Source organism: Pan paniscus, chromosome X (genome assembly GCF_029289425.2).
Source record: "Pan paniscus chromosome X, NHGRI_mPanPan1-v2.0_pri, whole genome shotgun sequence".
Taxonomy (NCBI): Eukaryota; Metazoa; Chordata; class Mammalia; order Primates; family Hominidae; genus Pan; species Pan paniscus.
In genome coordinates, this window is record NC_073272.2 from 107,533,086 (window position 1) to 107,547,298 (window position 14,213).

The 14,213-nt window shown below is 39.0% G+C and overlaps 1 protein-coding gene across 3 annotated transcripts in view; it reads left to right on the forward strand.

The window, feature by feature from the left end:
* Window positions 1–14,213, forward strand: part of VSIG1 (V-set and immunoglobulin domain containing 1) — a 34,018-nt gene that overhangs the window by 6,795 nt on the left and 13,010 nt on the right. For 2 of the 3 annotated variants that reach the window (XR_008622906.2, XM_003819683.5), the window contains exon 2: window positions 6,113–6,276. Coding sequence is in view for 2 of the 3 variants with exons in the window: in XM_003819683.5 (XP_003819731.3) it covers window positions 6,113–6,276 (164 nt within the window). In the remaining variant the exon portion in view is untranslated. Of the gene's footprint in view, window positions 1–6,112; window positions 6,277–9,492; window positions 9,601–14,213 lie in introns of all 3 variants that reach the window. The other variant, XM_055106891.2, reaches the window with a different exon arrangement.

Consider the following 14,213-nt stretch of genomic DNA (forward strand, 5'->3'; position numbering starts at 1 on the left):
AGTTGAACTCAGAATTAGAGTAGAATGGTTACCAGGGACTGTGGCTTGGAGGGAGTGGGAAATGGGGAGAAGTTGACCAAAGGGTACAAAGTTCCAGTTAGACAAGAGGAATAAGTTTTTAAGACCTATTTTGCAGCATGCTCACCATAGTTGATAATAATGTATGTGCATTTCAAAACTGCTAAAAGCATAAGATTTTAGTCTACACATTGGGTACAGTGTACACTGTTCGGGTAATGGGGGCACCAAAATCTCAGAAATCACCACTAATGAACTTATCCACGTAACCAAACATCACCTGTTCCCCAAAAAAGTATTCAAAAAAATAATAGATTTTAAATGTTCTTGCTACGAAAAAACCAAAACGAAACAAAAGATAGGTAGGCCGGATGTGGTGGCTCGTGCCTCTAATCCCGCCACTTTGGGAGGCCAAGGCAGGTGGATCACTTGAGCTCAGGATTTTGAGAAGAGCCTGGGCCACGTGGTGAAACCCCATTTCTACCAAAAATACACACACACACACAAAATTAGCTGGGCATGGTGGCATGTGCCTGTGGTCCTAGCTACTCGGGATGCTGAGATGGGAGAATTGCTTAAGCCTGGGAGGCAGAGGTTGCCGTGAGCCGAGATCACACTACTGCACTCCAACCTGGGTGACAGAGTGAGACCCTGTCTGAAAACAAAACAAAACAGAACAAAAAACAAAAAAAAGGATAAATTACGTGAGGTGATGGATATGTTAATTAGCTCGATGTAATTATTCCACAGTGTATGCATATATTAAAATATCACATTGTATCCCATAAATATATGCAATAATTATTTGTTAATTAATTAAGATAAAAATTAATTAAAATAAAAATTAAGTTAAAAACAAGAATTTAAAAAATACATACTTTGCAATTGTCTACTATTTTTCTAAAGACCCTTACAATCCATAGGTTCTTTCTCAGTTTTCTTTTTTCCCCCTTGGAATTATTTTTTGAATAAAACTGGCTTGTTTGTCCCCTCCCGCCAAAAAACAAATATAAATTATAGAACTGTAAAATAAAATAACAAAAATGAAAAACTTACTGATGGACTCAATAGAAGAGCAGAGATGACAGAAAATAGAATCCATATCTGGTGAAACTATCCTTCAGGAATTAAGGGGAAATAATTAAATTCTCAGTTGAAGGAAAACAAAAAGATTTGTTGCTAGCAGACATACTGTTAAAAAATAGCTAAAGGGATTTCTTCAAACAGCGAATAAATGATAAAGAGCAATCAGGAAGGATGAAAGGACAACAGAAAGAGCAGAAATGTAAGTACATAAAGTAGACTATCTTTTAACTCATGAGTTCTATAAATCATATTTGATAATTGAAACAAAATTATAACACCATTTTATACTCTAGACAATGATATTTAAAAGTGGGGAAGGTAAAGGAACCTAAATGGAAGTGAGGTTTATACACTTCAATCAAAGTGGTAAAATATTGATATGAGTAGACTGTTATGACTCACACATGAATGTTGAATACCCAGAGAAACCACTGGGAAAACTCTACAAAGATATATATTTTAAAACACTATGAATAAGTCAAGATGGAATCATAAAAAATGCTCAAGTAATGGTCAGAAAAGCAAGAAAAGGGAAACAGAAGAATAAGAACTAAAGGGAACAAACAAAAAACAAATAATAAAATAGCAAACAAGAATAATATATCAATAATTACATTAAATAATTATATTGAATGCAAATACCACTACAGTAGTCCCCTTTTATCTGTGGTTTTACTTTCTGAGGTTTCAGTTACCCATAGTACAGTACAATAAGATATTTTGTGAGAAAGAGTGTGAGTGTGTGAACACAATCACATAATTTTTACTCCAGTACATTGGTATAATTGTTCTATTTATTAGTAGTTATCATTGTTAATCTCTTACTGTGCCTAATTTATAAATTAAACTTTATCATAGGTTTGTGTGTATAGGGGGAAAGAAAACATAGTATACATAGAGTTCAGTACTATCCATGGTTTCAGGCATCCACTGGGGGTCTTGGAATATATCTCCCTGGAATAAGGGGGAACTACTCTATATGCTATTCACAAGAAACTCACATTAAATTTGATGACATAGGAAGATTGCAAGTAAAAATATAGAAAAAGATGTACCACATAAGTATTAATTTTTCAAAAATCTGGAGAAGCTTCATTAATATCTGATAAAGTAGTCTTCAGAGCAAAGAAAGTTAAAAGAGATAAACAGAGACATTACCTAATGATAAATGGATCAATCCAGCAGGAGGATACAATGATCCTTAATGGGTACACACCAAACAACTATGTCTCAAAATTCATGAACAAAAACTGATCAAGCTAAAAGAAGAAAGAGACAAATCCACAATTATAGTTGGGAAATTCAATACCCCCTCTCAGAAACTGATAAATCTACTAGACAGAACATCAGTAAATATAGGGAAGATCTGAAAAAGACAGTCAATTAACAGGATCTAGTTGAATATTTTTATGATTTTATATTGGTTTATCCATAGTGGTTTTAAATTATATCTCTTTGTATAGAAAACTCCACCCAACAACAGCATAACACACTTTTTTTTGGCACCTACAGAACATTCACCAAGATAGATAATGTGCTTGGCCGTAAAACAAACCTAAACAAATTTAAAATAATTGAAATCATACAGAGTATATTCTCTGACTACAATGCAATGAAACTAGAAATCTGTAGCAGAAAAGTATCTAAACACGTGGAAATTAAACAACACTGTTCTAAATAATCCGTGGATCAAAGAGGAAATCTCAAAAGGAATTTTTTAAAAATGCGTAGAACTGAATGCAAATGAAAACACAACATATTGAAATATGTACCATGTAGCTAAAGCAATTCTGAGAGAGAAATTTCTAACACTAAATGTTTACATTGGAAATAAAGGAAGGTCTTAAGTCAATAACCTAAATTTCTACATCAAGGATCTAGAAAAGAAGACCAAAATAAACCCAAAGCAAGCAGAAGGAAGGGAATAATAAAGAGCTGAAATCAATGAATTTGAAATAGAAAAACTATAGGGAAAAATTAATAACACAAAAATTTGCTTTTCTGAAAAAAAATCAGTAAAACTGACAAACTTCTAGCAAGACTAATAAAAAGAGTTAAGACCCAAATCACTAATATCAGAAATGAAATATGGAATATCACTATAGATCCTGCAGTCATTAAAAATATAATGAGAGAATATTATGAATAATTATACATTCATATATTTGACAACTTAGAAAAAAATTGGCCAATTTATCCAAAGCAGCAAACTACTAGAACTCACCCAATATGAAATGGATAATCTGAATAGCTCTATAACCATTAAAGAAATTGAATTCATAATTTTAAAAGCTCCTACAAAAGAAATCTCCAGGCCTAGATAGCTTCAGCAAATAATTCTAGCAAACATTTAAAGAATTATTAAGATCAGTTTTACACATTCTCTTCCAAAAAATAGAACAGGAGGAAACACTTCCAATTCATTTTATGAGGCCAGTATTATCCTGATACCAAAACCAGACAAAAACAGTACAAAAATAGAAAACTACAGGCCAATATCTCTCTCATGAACTTTGACACAAAAATCCGTAGCAAAACACTAGCCAATTGAATCCAACAATGTATGAAAAGAATTATACACCATGACCAAATGGGATTTATTTCAGGTTTGTAAGGCTGGTTCAACATTCAAAAAGCATTCAGTGTAATCCACCATATCAACAGGCTAAAGAAAAAAAAATATGATCATATCAACTGATGCAGATAAAGCATTTGACAAAATCCAATACCCATTCATCATTAAAACTCAGCAAGTTAGGAATAGAGGGTGTATTTGTTTCCCAGAGCAGCTGTAACAAATTGCCACAAATGGGGTGGCTTAAAGCAAGAGAAATTAATTCTCTCACAGTTCTGGAGGCCAAATGTTTTAAATCAAACTGTTGGTTTCTTCTGAGGTCTCTGAAGGAGAATCTGTGCCATAAGTCTCTCTTGGATGGCTGCTGGCAATTCTCGGTATTCTTTGGCTTATAGATGCATCATTCCAGTCTCTGCTTCTGTCTTCACAGAGCCTTTCCCTTTGTGAGTCTCTGTGTTAAGCCTCCCTCTCCGTTTTCTTATAAGGACAACAGTCATTGAATTTAGGGTCTGCTCTAAATCAGTGATTATCTCATCTCAGGATCCTTAATTACATCTGCAAAAACCCTATTTCTAAATAAGGTCACATTCACATATACTGGAGGTTAGAAATTGAACTTATCTTTTTGAGGGACACAATTTAACCCCCTACAGAGAAGAATTGCCTCAACTTGATAAAAACACCTACAAGTAACCTACAGCCAACATTATACTTCATGGTGAAAGACTGAACGCTTTTGCCCTATGATTGGAAACAATGCAAGGATGTCCACTCTCATCTCTCTTATTCAACATAGTACTGGAAGTTGTAGCCACTGCAATTAGGCAATAAAAATAAATAAAAGGCCTACAAATTGGAAATGAAGAAATAAAACTCTCTATCCCCAAAAGATTTGCATCTAGATTATATAGAGAACTCTCAAAACTCAATCATTAAAAAACTAAACAATCCAATTAGAAAATGAGCAAAGGATATAAACAGATATTTTGCTGAAGATGTACAAATGGCAAATAATCCCATTAAAAGATATTTAGCATCATTATCTATTTGAGAAATGCAAATTAAAACCACGATGATTATATTACTTCATACCTGCCAGAATGGCTAGAGTAGAAAACTGTGACAACACCAAATGCTGGTAAGGATGCAGGAAAACTGAATCCTTTTATTTGGTGGTGGTGGGGGGAATGTATAAAGGTACAGTCATTCTGGAAAACAGCCTGGCTGGTTTTTTAAAATAAAATAAAATATGCAACTGGCATATGATCCAGCAATTGCACTGTTGGGCATTTGTGCCAGAGAAATAAAAATTTATGTTCATGCAGATCTGTACCTGAATGTTCACTGGAGTTTTATCCAATACCCAAAAACTAGAAACAGCCCAGATGTCCTTAAATGGATGAATGGTTAAACAAACTGTATTACATATATATCATCGGGTACTACAAATCAATAAAAAACAACAAACTACTGATACACACAGCAACTTGGGTGAAATTTTAGATAATTATGCTGAGTAAAAAGAGTCATCAATTCCAAAAGGTTACCATGATTCCTTGTATGTAACATTTATGAAGTGACAGAATTTTAGAAATGAAAGACAGATTAGTGGGTGTCCATGGTTAGGACAGGAATGAGGTGCAGGATGGAGGTGAGTATGATTATAAAAATGTCAACATGAGAGGTCTTTGTGGTGATGGAACTGTTCAATATCTTGACTGTGGTGGTAAATACACGAATCTACACATGATAAAATATAGAATTAAATGTGCATGTGCACACACACAGCAGTACATGTAAAACTGGAGAAATATGAATAAGGTCGATAGGTTTTATCAATGTCAGTATCCTGGTTGTGATATTATACCATCATCTTGCAGAATGCTACCATTGCTGGGAACTGGGTAAAGTGTACATGAGATCTGTCTTATTTCCTAGAACTGCATGTGAATCTACAAATATATAAATAAAAATTTTAATTAAAAATTATCGAGGACCCCACAAAGAAACTGATATGTTTTGCCTGAGATTTACCTGATTTTAAAACTATAAGTTCCACATTCAAGGAATTCCCATGGTACTGGGAAAACTGAGTCAGTTGTTCTCTATACTACCAGACAGTTTTGGGTCCCTGGACAAGACTTTAAGAACCTGTGTAAGGCCGCCCTTAACACAGAAGAAATTCTCAGTTCAGTGTTATTACCACACCATCATCTAGAATTTGAGTATCTTCATATGATAATTTGTTAGAAACTCTCCTCCCACTACCCCAGTGAGCCCCAAGAAAACTCAACTTTCTTGTATGGTTTATTCTACCTTCTTCCCGTCACCTTGGATTCCTCAAATAGGATGTCTTTGTAAGTGTTCTGTGATGAAACAGTGTTATCAGAATTTGAGTATGTACTATTGATTTTTTTATGATTATCTTTTCAGGTCAGGTTAGTGTGGTGCAAGTGACCATCCCAGACGGTTTCGTGAACGTGACTGTTGGATCTAATGTCACTCTCATCTGCATCTACACCACCACTGTGGCCTCCCGAGAACAGCTTTCCATCCAGTGGTCTTTCTTCCATAAGAAGGAGATGGAGCCAATTTCTGTAAGGACACTTTTTCCTAAACTCTTCCCCTTTTGTAGTTCTGACTGAAAACTGTTGGGGTAGAAAAAATGTGAAATGTGAAAGAATGGCATGCCAGTGACAGTAGTGGCAGGAATCTCAGATACAAAAAGTTTGAAGACAGCTGTATAGAGAAGATCATCATCTAAGTGACTTGACTCTTGTCCTCTCTTCATATTTAGTTATAACCCATTATCTCGGTCTGTGTAGGTCCACATCAAGTGGATCATGTATTTTAGAGAAGACAGAAATGGTTCTTCTCATAGGTGAAATTAATAGTAATTCTGAAAGGGCTCCCCCTCCACCTTTATCTCCCTATTATTTCCAGAAGAAACTAGTTCAAATGCAAGTCCTGATTGATCTGCAGATCTCTGCCAAATTTAATATCTAGGATCTGGCTGTCAAGTGAACTAGCTCACTGTGCTAGACTGAGGCCTGACAGAATGAGACTCTTCAGATGGATGAAGAAGGGCCATAGTAGTGATGAACCCTGCGTAGTTCATCAAGAACAGCATGAGGATAGAGGACAGGGGATGGAGTGGGTAGGCATAGGGTCGGGGGGAAGAGGTTGCCAGAAAAGGATGGGTTGAAAGTCAAGGGAGGAGAATGATTTCACATGCAAGCTGCCTATTCCCAGGTTTCCTTCATCAGGCCTTGAGGGAAATTCCTTCTTTAGCCCAAAGATTCAAATTGTATACTCAAAGGTGTGTGTGTGTGTGTGTGCATGCATATGCACGTGCGTGTGTGTGTTTGTGTGTTCATGCACATGTTTATGTGAGCACATATGCCATGCATGCCTACACATATCCCTTGATGGAAAAGGTCTGTAGCTTTCTTCAGGTTCTCAAAAGGCTGCATGACCCAAAGCAGAGTTTAGAGAAGAGACAAGTCGGTGTGGTTTGGAATAGTTGGATGCAGCTGAATTGGGCCTTGAAGGAAAGGAAAGGTTTTGATTAGTAGAAAGATAGAGGGAGAGCAAGTTGAGGAGGCTGGGGGAGGCCTAGGGACAGGGGTGGAGAAGAAAGAAGGCATTAGTTTAGAGGAGCCACACGTTGGCCAGTGTCACTTCAGCCATCACTAGTCCTTCAGAAGTGCTGAGTCCTCTGTTTACAAATCCTGAGCATTTGTTTAGCAGGAAATGCCGTACAGGGGGAGATTCCATCAATGCCACTCTCTAGTCCAAGTTAAACAATTTTGCTCAATACTGGTTACCTTGAACAAGTATCTGAATCCCTCTGCACCTCTCTTTAAAATATGGTAGATCAGCAATACCCATGGGGAATCAACTGATATAATGCATGTGAAAAATATAAAGCCCTGTAAGTTTTATCCCTTATAAACACTATTATGATTATCATCATCCACAGCAGCACCACCACCAACAGTGCTTCTACCAGTTTCCATCACCCAAGATGTCCAGACCCAAGGCCTTATATGTAGGAGTCAACTAAGAAATTATTGCCTTCTTTTGCAGGATGCTCTGTTAGATTGTAGATGGCAATAATCACATGACCTTTCTTCCTTTTTGAAATTCAATTTCCGGACTAGTCTTTTCAACACATTCTTTATCTGTAGGCTTGAAATCCTTCTCATTTTGCCAGGTGGGGCTGGATTTAGAGAGACCTTGCCAATGTATTTTGAAATATTTTCTGCTTGATACTCAAATCAAGATGTTCTCAACTGCCTGAAGGATGGGCAAGGCCACAAATTTTTATTTATGCCTCCTCTGACACTGGGATTTACAAGGCTACCTCTTGGTTGAACTGTGTGTCTAGTGAGGAACTGGGAGGGAGCTGCAGAGCCGAAGGATCCTGTGACCAGCAAGGAGCTTTTTCTATACCAGGAAATGCAAGGGAAGAAGATACGGTGATTGAATTGAGTGTGGCCTGAGCCCAGAACATCTCTTAGAAGCACTTTAAAAAAAAAATCTGTTAACAAATAAATATTTATTGAGTAGCTTATTTACTTGCCATTTGCTTCATTCTTGAAAATGTCAGGTACAGGTGGGGCAAGTGATTTAAGATATATACTCTTTTGGAATGTCCACATCAAAGGAGGGCCTCTGCACTGAGCTGCTGGATCAGGCAAAACATGCTCTCTGATCTTAAAGCTGCATGATACCTGTGTCACGCCTGTGCCTTAGCTGCATAGAAGACAAGCTTTTGTGTTTTTATTGCTCCCACAGCTTGGGAGCAATAACAACCATCCCCCTAAAGGCAAATTTTATCCTCCTTCTATTTTCCTGTCTTTCTTTAGCTTACCCTAGCCAGATCCCCATTACAACCATCTTTACCTCTCTACTTCTAAAGAACCGGAGTCCTTCCCCTGACTCCCCATATCCTGCTGGCATGGGCTTCTCACTGCTTTACCAGATGAGTAGTTTTGAAGTCCTAGTGGAAATCTCATGATGAATGTCAATTCTTCTTGCTCTGCCACTTATTTATTGACTGCGTGATCTTAGACAAGTCGTTTGACCTTTCAGTTGTTCCGTTTCCAATCTTTAAAATGGGGCTACTTACCTATCTCATAGGTTGAATATGAAGACTAAATGGGATGATGCTTGTGAAGCACTACGAAGCCTTCTACCCAGTAAGCATTCAGTGAATGCGAGCTTTTATTATTGGTATCATCACTTACAAAATGGCGATTTTGCAAAATCCCTGTTCCCTCCATACCCCTGGTGATCTAGAGGGACTGACTCATGGGCACTAGGGAGCCTAGCTCAAGAAGATACACTTGAACAGGGACAGAGCTCTTCAGGGCCATCCTAGCCCAAGATCAGCTTCGAGTTCCACTGCTTACCAGGTCACTGTGGTTAAAGGGAGGGCCCAGGCCCTTTCTCTACCTGCTTCTTATCCCTGAACTGACAGCCTGCTCAACCAAGAGGTTGCAGACATCCTGTGTTGAGGTGGTATTTTTCAAAATGGGATTTGGCCTCCATTTCAAGACTGTTTCCTCTTTGAAAACATTCAAAATTCTGTGGAGCATGTTGTATGTTAATCTAGGGATTGCTGGTGGAACATTTATGGGAGGATAAAAAGACTGCTGCACTATTAGACAATTATGTGATTTATGGGACTAAGATGTTGCCAGACATCAGTGGTCACACTGAGAGATTCAGTTCAACTCCTGGGTTGATGTGGCAGTATACTGTATAGCATTCAGCTCTCAGATCCACCCATTTCTGCTCAAACACAGCACAGCTCGTGCCTCAGTACTGAGGGTATGGAGGAAAAGGCAGTCAGTCAGTGTCTAAAAATGACGCACGCAAGAGACGCTCGGGGAAGATGTAGCTGGACCTCTGAGGTAAGAACACTTATTGGTGTACTACTGGACTTCTTCATTGTTTGGAGACTCCAGGACACTGGCACCAGCTTTAGGAATGGGATGGGAGGGTCTGACTTTGGTAACAATCAAGATCAGCACAAGCCCCTGACAAAACTGGGACAGTCTTGAGTTTACCTTCTCACATCCATGTCTGGAGTTCTTCTGCCTCTTCCTAAAGGCTCAGGACCCTATTGCTGCCCTGATCAGGGCAGTGGCCAGCTCTTTCCATAGTCCCATCTTCCCTTTCCTGAAATCATTGTGTTAGATTAGCAATTGACTCTGAGGCCTGGTATTCCTCAATACCTAGGGGCTGATGTTATCTCTTACTGACTATCCCCTTTGGAGAATAGAGACTGAAGTATCCCACAGGTCTTCCCACTAAGAAGGCCAGGATATTCATTAGCATGGTCCTTCTCTCAGAGAAACATTCCTCTCAGAAAATATGAACAGCTTTAGATAGTTAATCCCTCAGCAGGGAATCTCAGCTGAAAACTCTAGGCCAGGTATGGGCAGGCTAACATGGAAATTTGGGGTGGTCTGGTGCCTTTCTGGTCACACAGATGGCCTCATCTTCCATCCAGTCTGTTAATGCTAACACTACAGAGACCCCACCTGTCCCTGAACAGACCATGCCTTGACTCTGCTTAGCATGAATCTCTCAGACAATACTTATTCTTCAAGAATGTTTATAGTGAAAAAATACCCTTTGCCAGTCTCATAAACAACTTAGACAACTTCTTTCCCAGGACCTAGTGTTCTTATGTTCTCTGGCTTCTCAGGTTTTACAACCTGAAATACACAGGACAGAGCCACACAATAAAGAGTTGTCTGCCCAAAATGCCAGTGTCACCCCTACTGAGAAATACTGCAAGTTCTTCCCCACCCCACCATCAAATTTATGTATTGTGTCCCATTCACTTTCTGCTAAATCTGATAAATTAATCTCATGGTAAGGTGTTAGTTACTAGCGAAAGCTTATTTTATTCTCTTCTAAAGAATGCATTGAATGGGACCTTCCATGCCTTCTTCCAAAAGGAGCAACTCAAATGGCAGATACCCAGGCAAATGGAGGGTTGGTAAGAGAGTTGGTTTGGAAGCAAGAGAGTCTTTCTTTTGGTATCCTATTTCTTCCACATGCCATCCCTCCACCACAATACAGTCCAAATAAAATTCTGAGCTTGTGACCATTGCCACCTTATACCTGCACACCCCTTCCCTATCCTATGGCTAGCCCCTCTATCAGCAGTACAAGAAAGCAAGAAGCTGGAAAGGAAAGAATGGGTCATTTGCTGTGGATGTCCATGTCCTCCACCTCCCCAGAAGGAATCTGCAAAAGCAGCTCTGGAAGCTAACTCCAACTCAGATTCAAACAGAAAGCAGACTGAATTCTTTCAACCCTTCTTGTTTATACTCCATGCTTCTAGTTAGAGAGCAGTGTCACTAAGGTGAGGAAAAAGTCTTTTAGGACAAATCTGGTTCCCAGCTGCACGGCCTTGTGTGAATAGGAACTTGGCACAGTAGGAAGGGAAAGGTTGCGCTGCAAAGAACTGAGGGGCCTACAATTGCAGCTGGCAAATATTGAGGGCATCATGTGGTGAACATACTCAGCATGGGAAGCATCATGCCAATAAATAGCAACAATTGGCAGGAGAAAGGTTGGGCTGGAGCAGGGAATGGAATGGTCCCAAAAGGAGAAGGTTGCCCAGGAATCATCTTTCTCATCTTAAGAAGCACTGTAAGTGCCATCTTAATATATTCAGTGGGAATCAGGAGGTCTGAATTCCAGGTCTGACTGTAAATTGTGTGACCTTGGGAAAATGGCTCCCTCTATTGAGGCCTCGGTGTCCTTTTTTGTATTAGAAAAGGATGAATTCGAGTTTACTAACCGCAGGCCTCTGGGTCAGATTTGGCCAGTGGATGTATTTCAGTCGGCCTGCCCAGTATTTTGTTTGTTTGTTTCAACAGTTCGAATGCCTTGTTTGCGTTGACTTTTCCGTTCCCTGCAGTCCCCATATCTGTTATGAGCTTACCACTACTTACCAGCCCCTCCCAGCCATTTCCCATATTTCCAATATCCATCGGGCTCCTGAAGGCCCCTTAACCTTAGAAACCACAAACCAAACTATCTCACAGAGGTCTTATAATTAATGTGCAATTATGACTCCACCCATCAGCCTCTAGCGTCACCCTGGGGGCAGGCAGAGAGGACCTTGGGAGAAAGCAGGGCAGTCTACCATGAACCCAAGCACAAAGTGCAGGTGGGTAAAAAATTAACAAGCGCCCCTTAAGGGAACACTGGGATGGATTTCCTTAAAAAAATCACCTCCTCCCCACCTCCACCCAAAGATGTGGCCCATTGTACATCCGGGGCTTTTTCTGGATCTCCATTGCTTTGACGTCTAAATTGATAATATTCTTTCTTTGAAAAGTGTACAAGCCACACAGGATCATGGGCCAGGCTTTGGCCACTGTTCAGCTTTGATTTTTAAAAGAGTTATTCTTTTATGGAAAGTGGAATCAAGTTGTAGCCCTTCCTATATGATTAGATAAGCAGTTTCAGGAAAACACTTCTTTCTTTTTTTCTTTACAAGGACAGTGTGACTGTGTGGACTTCCCCTTAACAGAAAGCCCCTCCATGTATGTGTCTGGCTGCTGCTGTCTACCCCTAGGTACTTTACTTCTTACAGAGAACTGTGAAGCCAAAGCCTTGGCTCTTTTAGGTCTCCATTGTTAGCCCTCACTACCCCCATTTCTGTCTCTAATACCTTTTAGTGTCAATCGTGAGAGGGCAAAATGTATTAGACTACAGCATGAGGAGCTAGCATGTAAGAGGTAGTAAAGGTCTTTTTCATGGGTAAGGTTCCAGGGCCTCATTGCTTATATACTCATTTCACCTTGACTCATGCCCAACTATGGGACTTTTACAGTGGGCATGGACACATGGATACAGTGGACACTTTTACTTCTTCTCATATCCTAATTCTGGCCTAAAACACACCATTTTGGCCTCAAGATCTCTGCAGAAATAAGGTCCTTTTCACCCGGATCCTCTGGGACTTGCTGTGGGCCTCAGGCATGACTGATGTTGTATCTCATTGTGATGTCATCAAGCATCAGTATAAAACAGGGCTGATGTTTTACACTGTCCACAGTCTCCTTGGGAGGAGGGGAAGTGGCCAGATGTTGAGGCTGTGAAGGGTACTCTTGATGGACAGCAGGCTGAACTCCAGGTAAGAAACAACAAGACCTCAAACTGTCAATTAGAAAGTAAATAAGCCCCATGCTGCCTAGTGAAATTGAAAGCCTTATAGCGTGGGTGTCAACTCAAATGAAAGTAATCCTCTGATGTATTGAACCTCCTTCTGTCCCACTTGAATACCTGGAGTTAATCCTGGCTTTCTGGTTTGGAAGTCAAACAAGACCATTCTGGGGCAAGAGTTTGTGATTTCAGTAGGTGTGAATGAATGAATTATAAATGGCTGCATTTATAATGCAGGCAAGAAAGCACGTTGATGTTAGAAAAAACGGGAGAGAAACAAATAGTTTTCTCTGTAAATGTACTCTTTTCCTGGGATTTTTCCCTCAAAATCCAGCTTTCTGCCTTAGTTTTAAAATATATTGACTTTCTGCTTAAAGGAGAATACATTTGAATTCATCTAGACAATATCTTTTGGTTTTCTAATTGCTTTCCCTCTTTTATTGGCCTATTAAGGTAAAGCCCACAGTACAAGGAATTAGGAAAATTGGATTCCAGATCTGTCTCAACTGTCAATTTTGTCTTTTATTTTTTAACCTCTCTGGGCTTTGGTTTCTTCTGTAAAGTGAGGGAAGTGAATTAAATGAACTGTAAGGCCTTCCAGTAGATTTTATGAAAAATTAGTCTCACCAGACTAAGACAATACAGTTTATTGAACAATAACAATCACTTGAATAATATACATTTACATGAAACCAACAAAACATGTACATAGAAGGTGTGTATTATGAAGGGACCTCAGGAATTACCTAATCCAGTGATTTCCTGGCTTCAGTCATTCATGTACCATCTACATGATTTTTGTCATATTTGTGTATCACCAGCACTATTTGTTATTTAATGTTATTTTCTGTATTGACTTGTTTTCTTAAAATCTTAAAAAATATCTACCTTAATCTACCCTATGCAACAATATTCAGGAAGTCATAGATTTAATGTGCTAGATTTTTCTGTTTCTAATACACATTGAAATTTGTAAGTTTTCATTTATATACTACCTAAAATCAACTTAAATGCCTATACTTGGTAAATACATATCATACTTTGGAAAACATTACTCTCTTTTCTCATTCAGATGTGGAAAGTAAAGGTTGGAGAGATTAAATAACTTTGTTTCTTATCTAAAACCAGGCTGCCATGGAGGCATGACTAGAGGCCACCTCCCCTAACTATGTCACAGTGAGGGGCAGAGCTGTGACTAACTCAGGCCACCTGACCCCTAGACCAGGACCCTTTCCACCACATCATGCTGCTCCCACAGTTGCCATTATGATCTAAGTATCTGTGCTCTTTAATAGAGATGGGACTAGAATCCAGATCTTAAGTTTAATAAGTT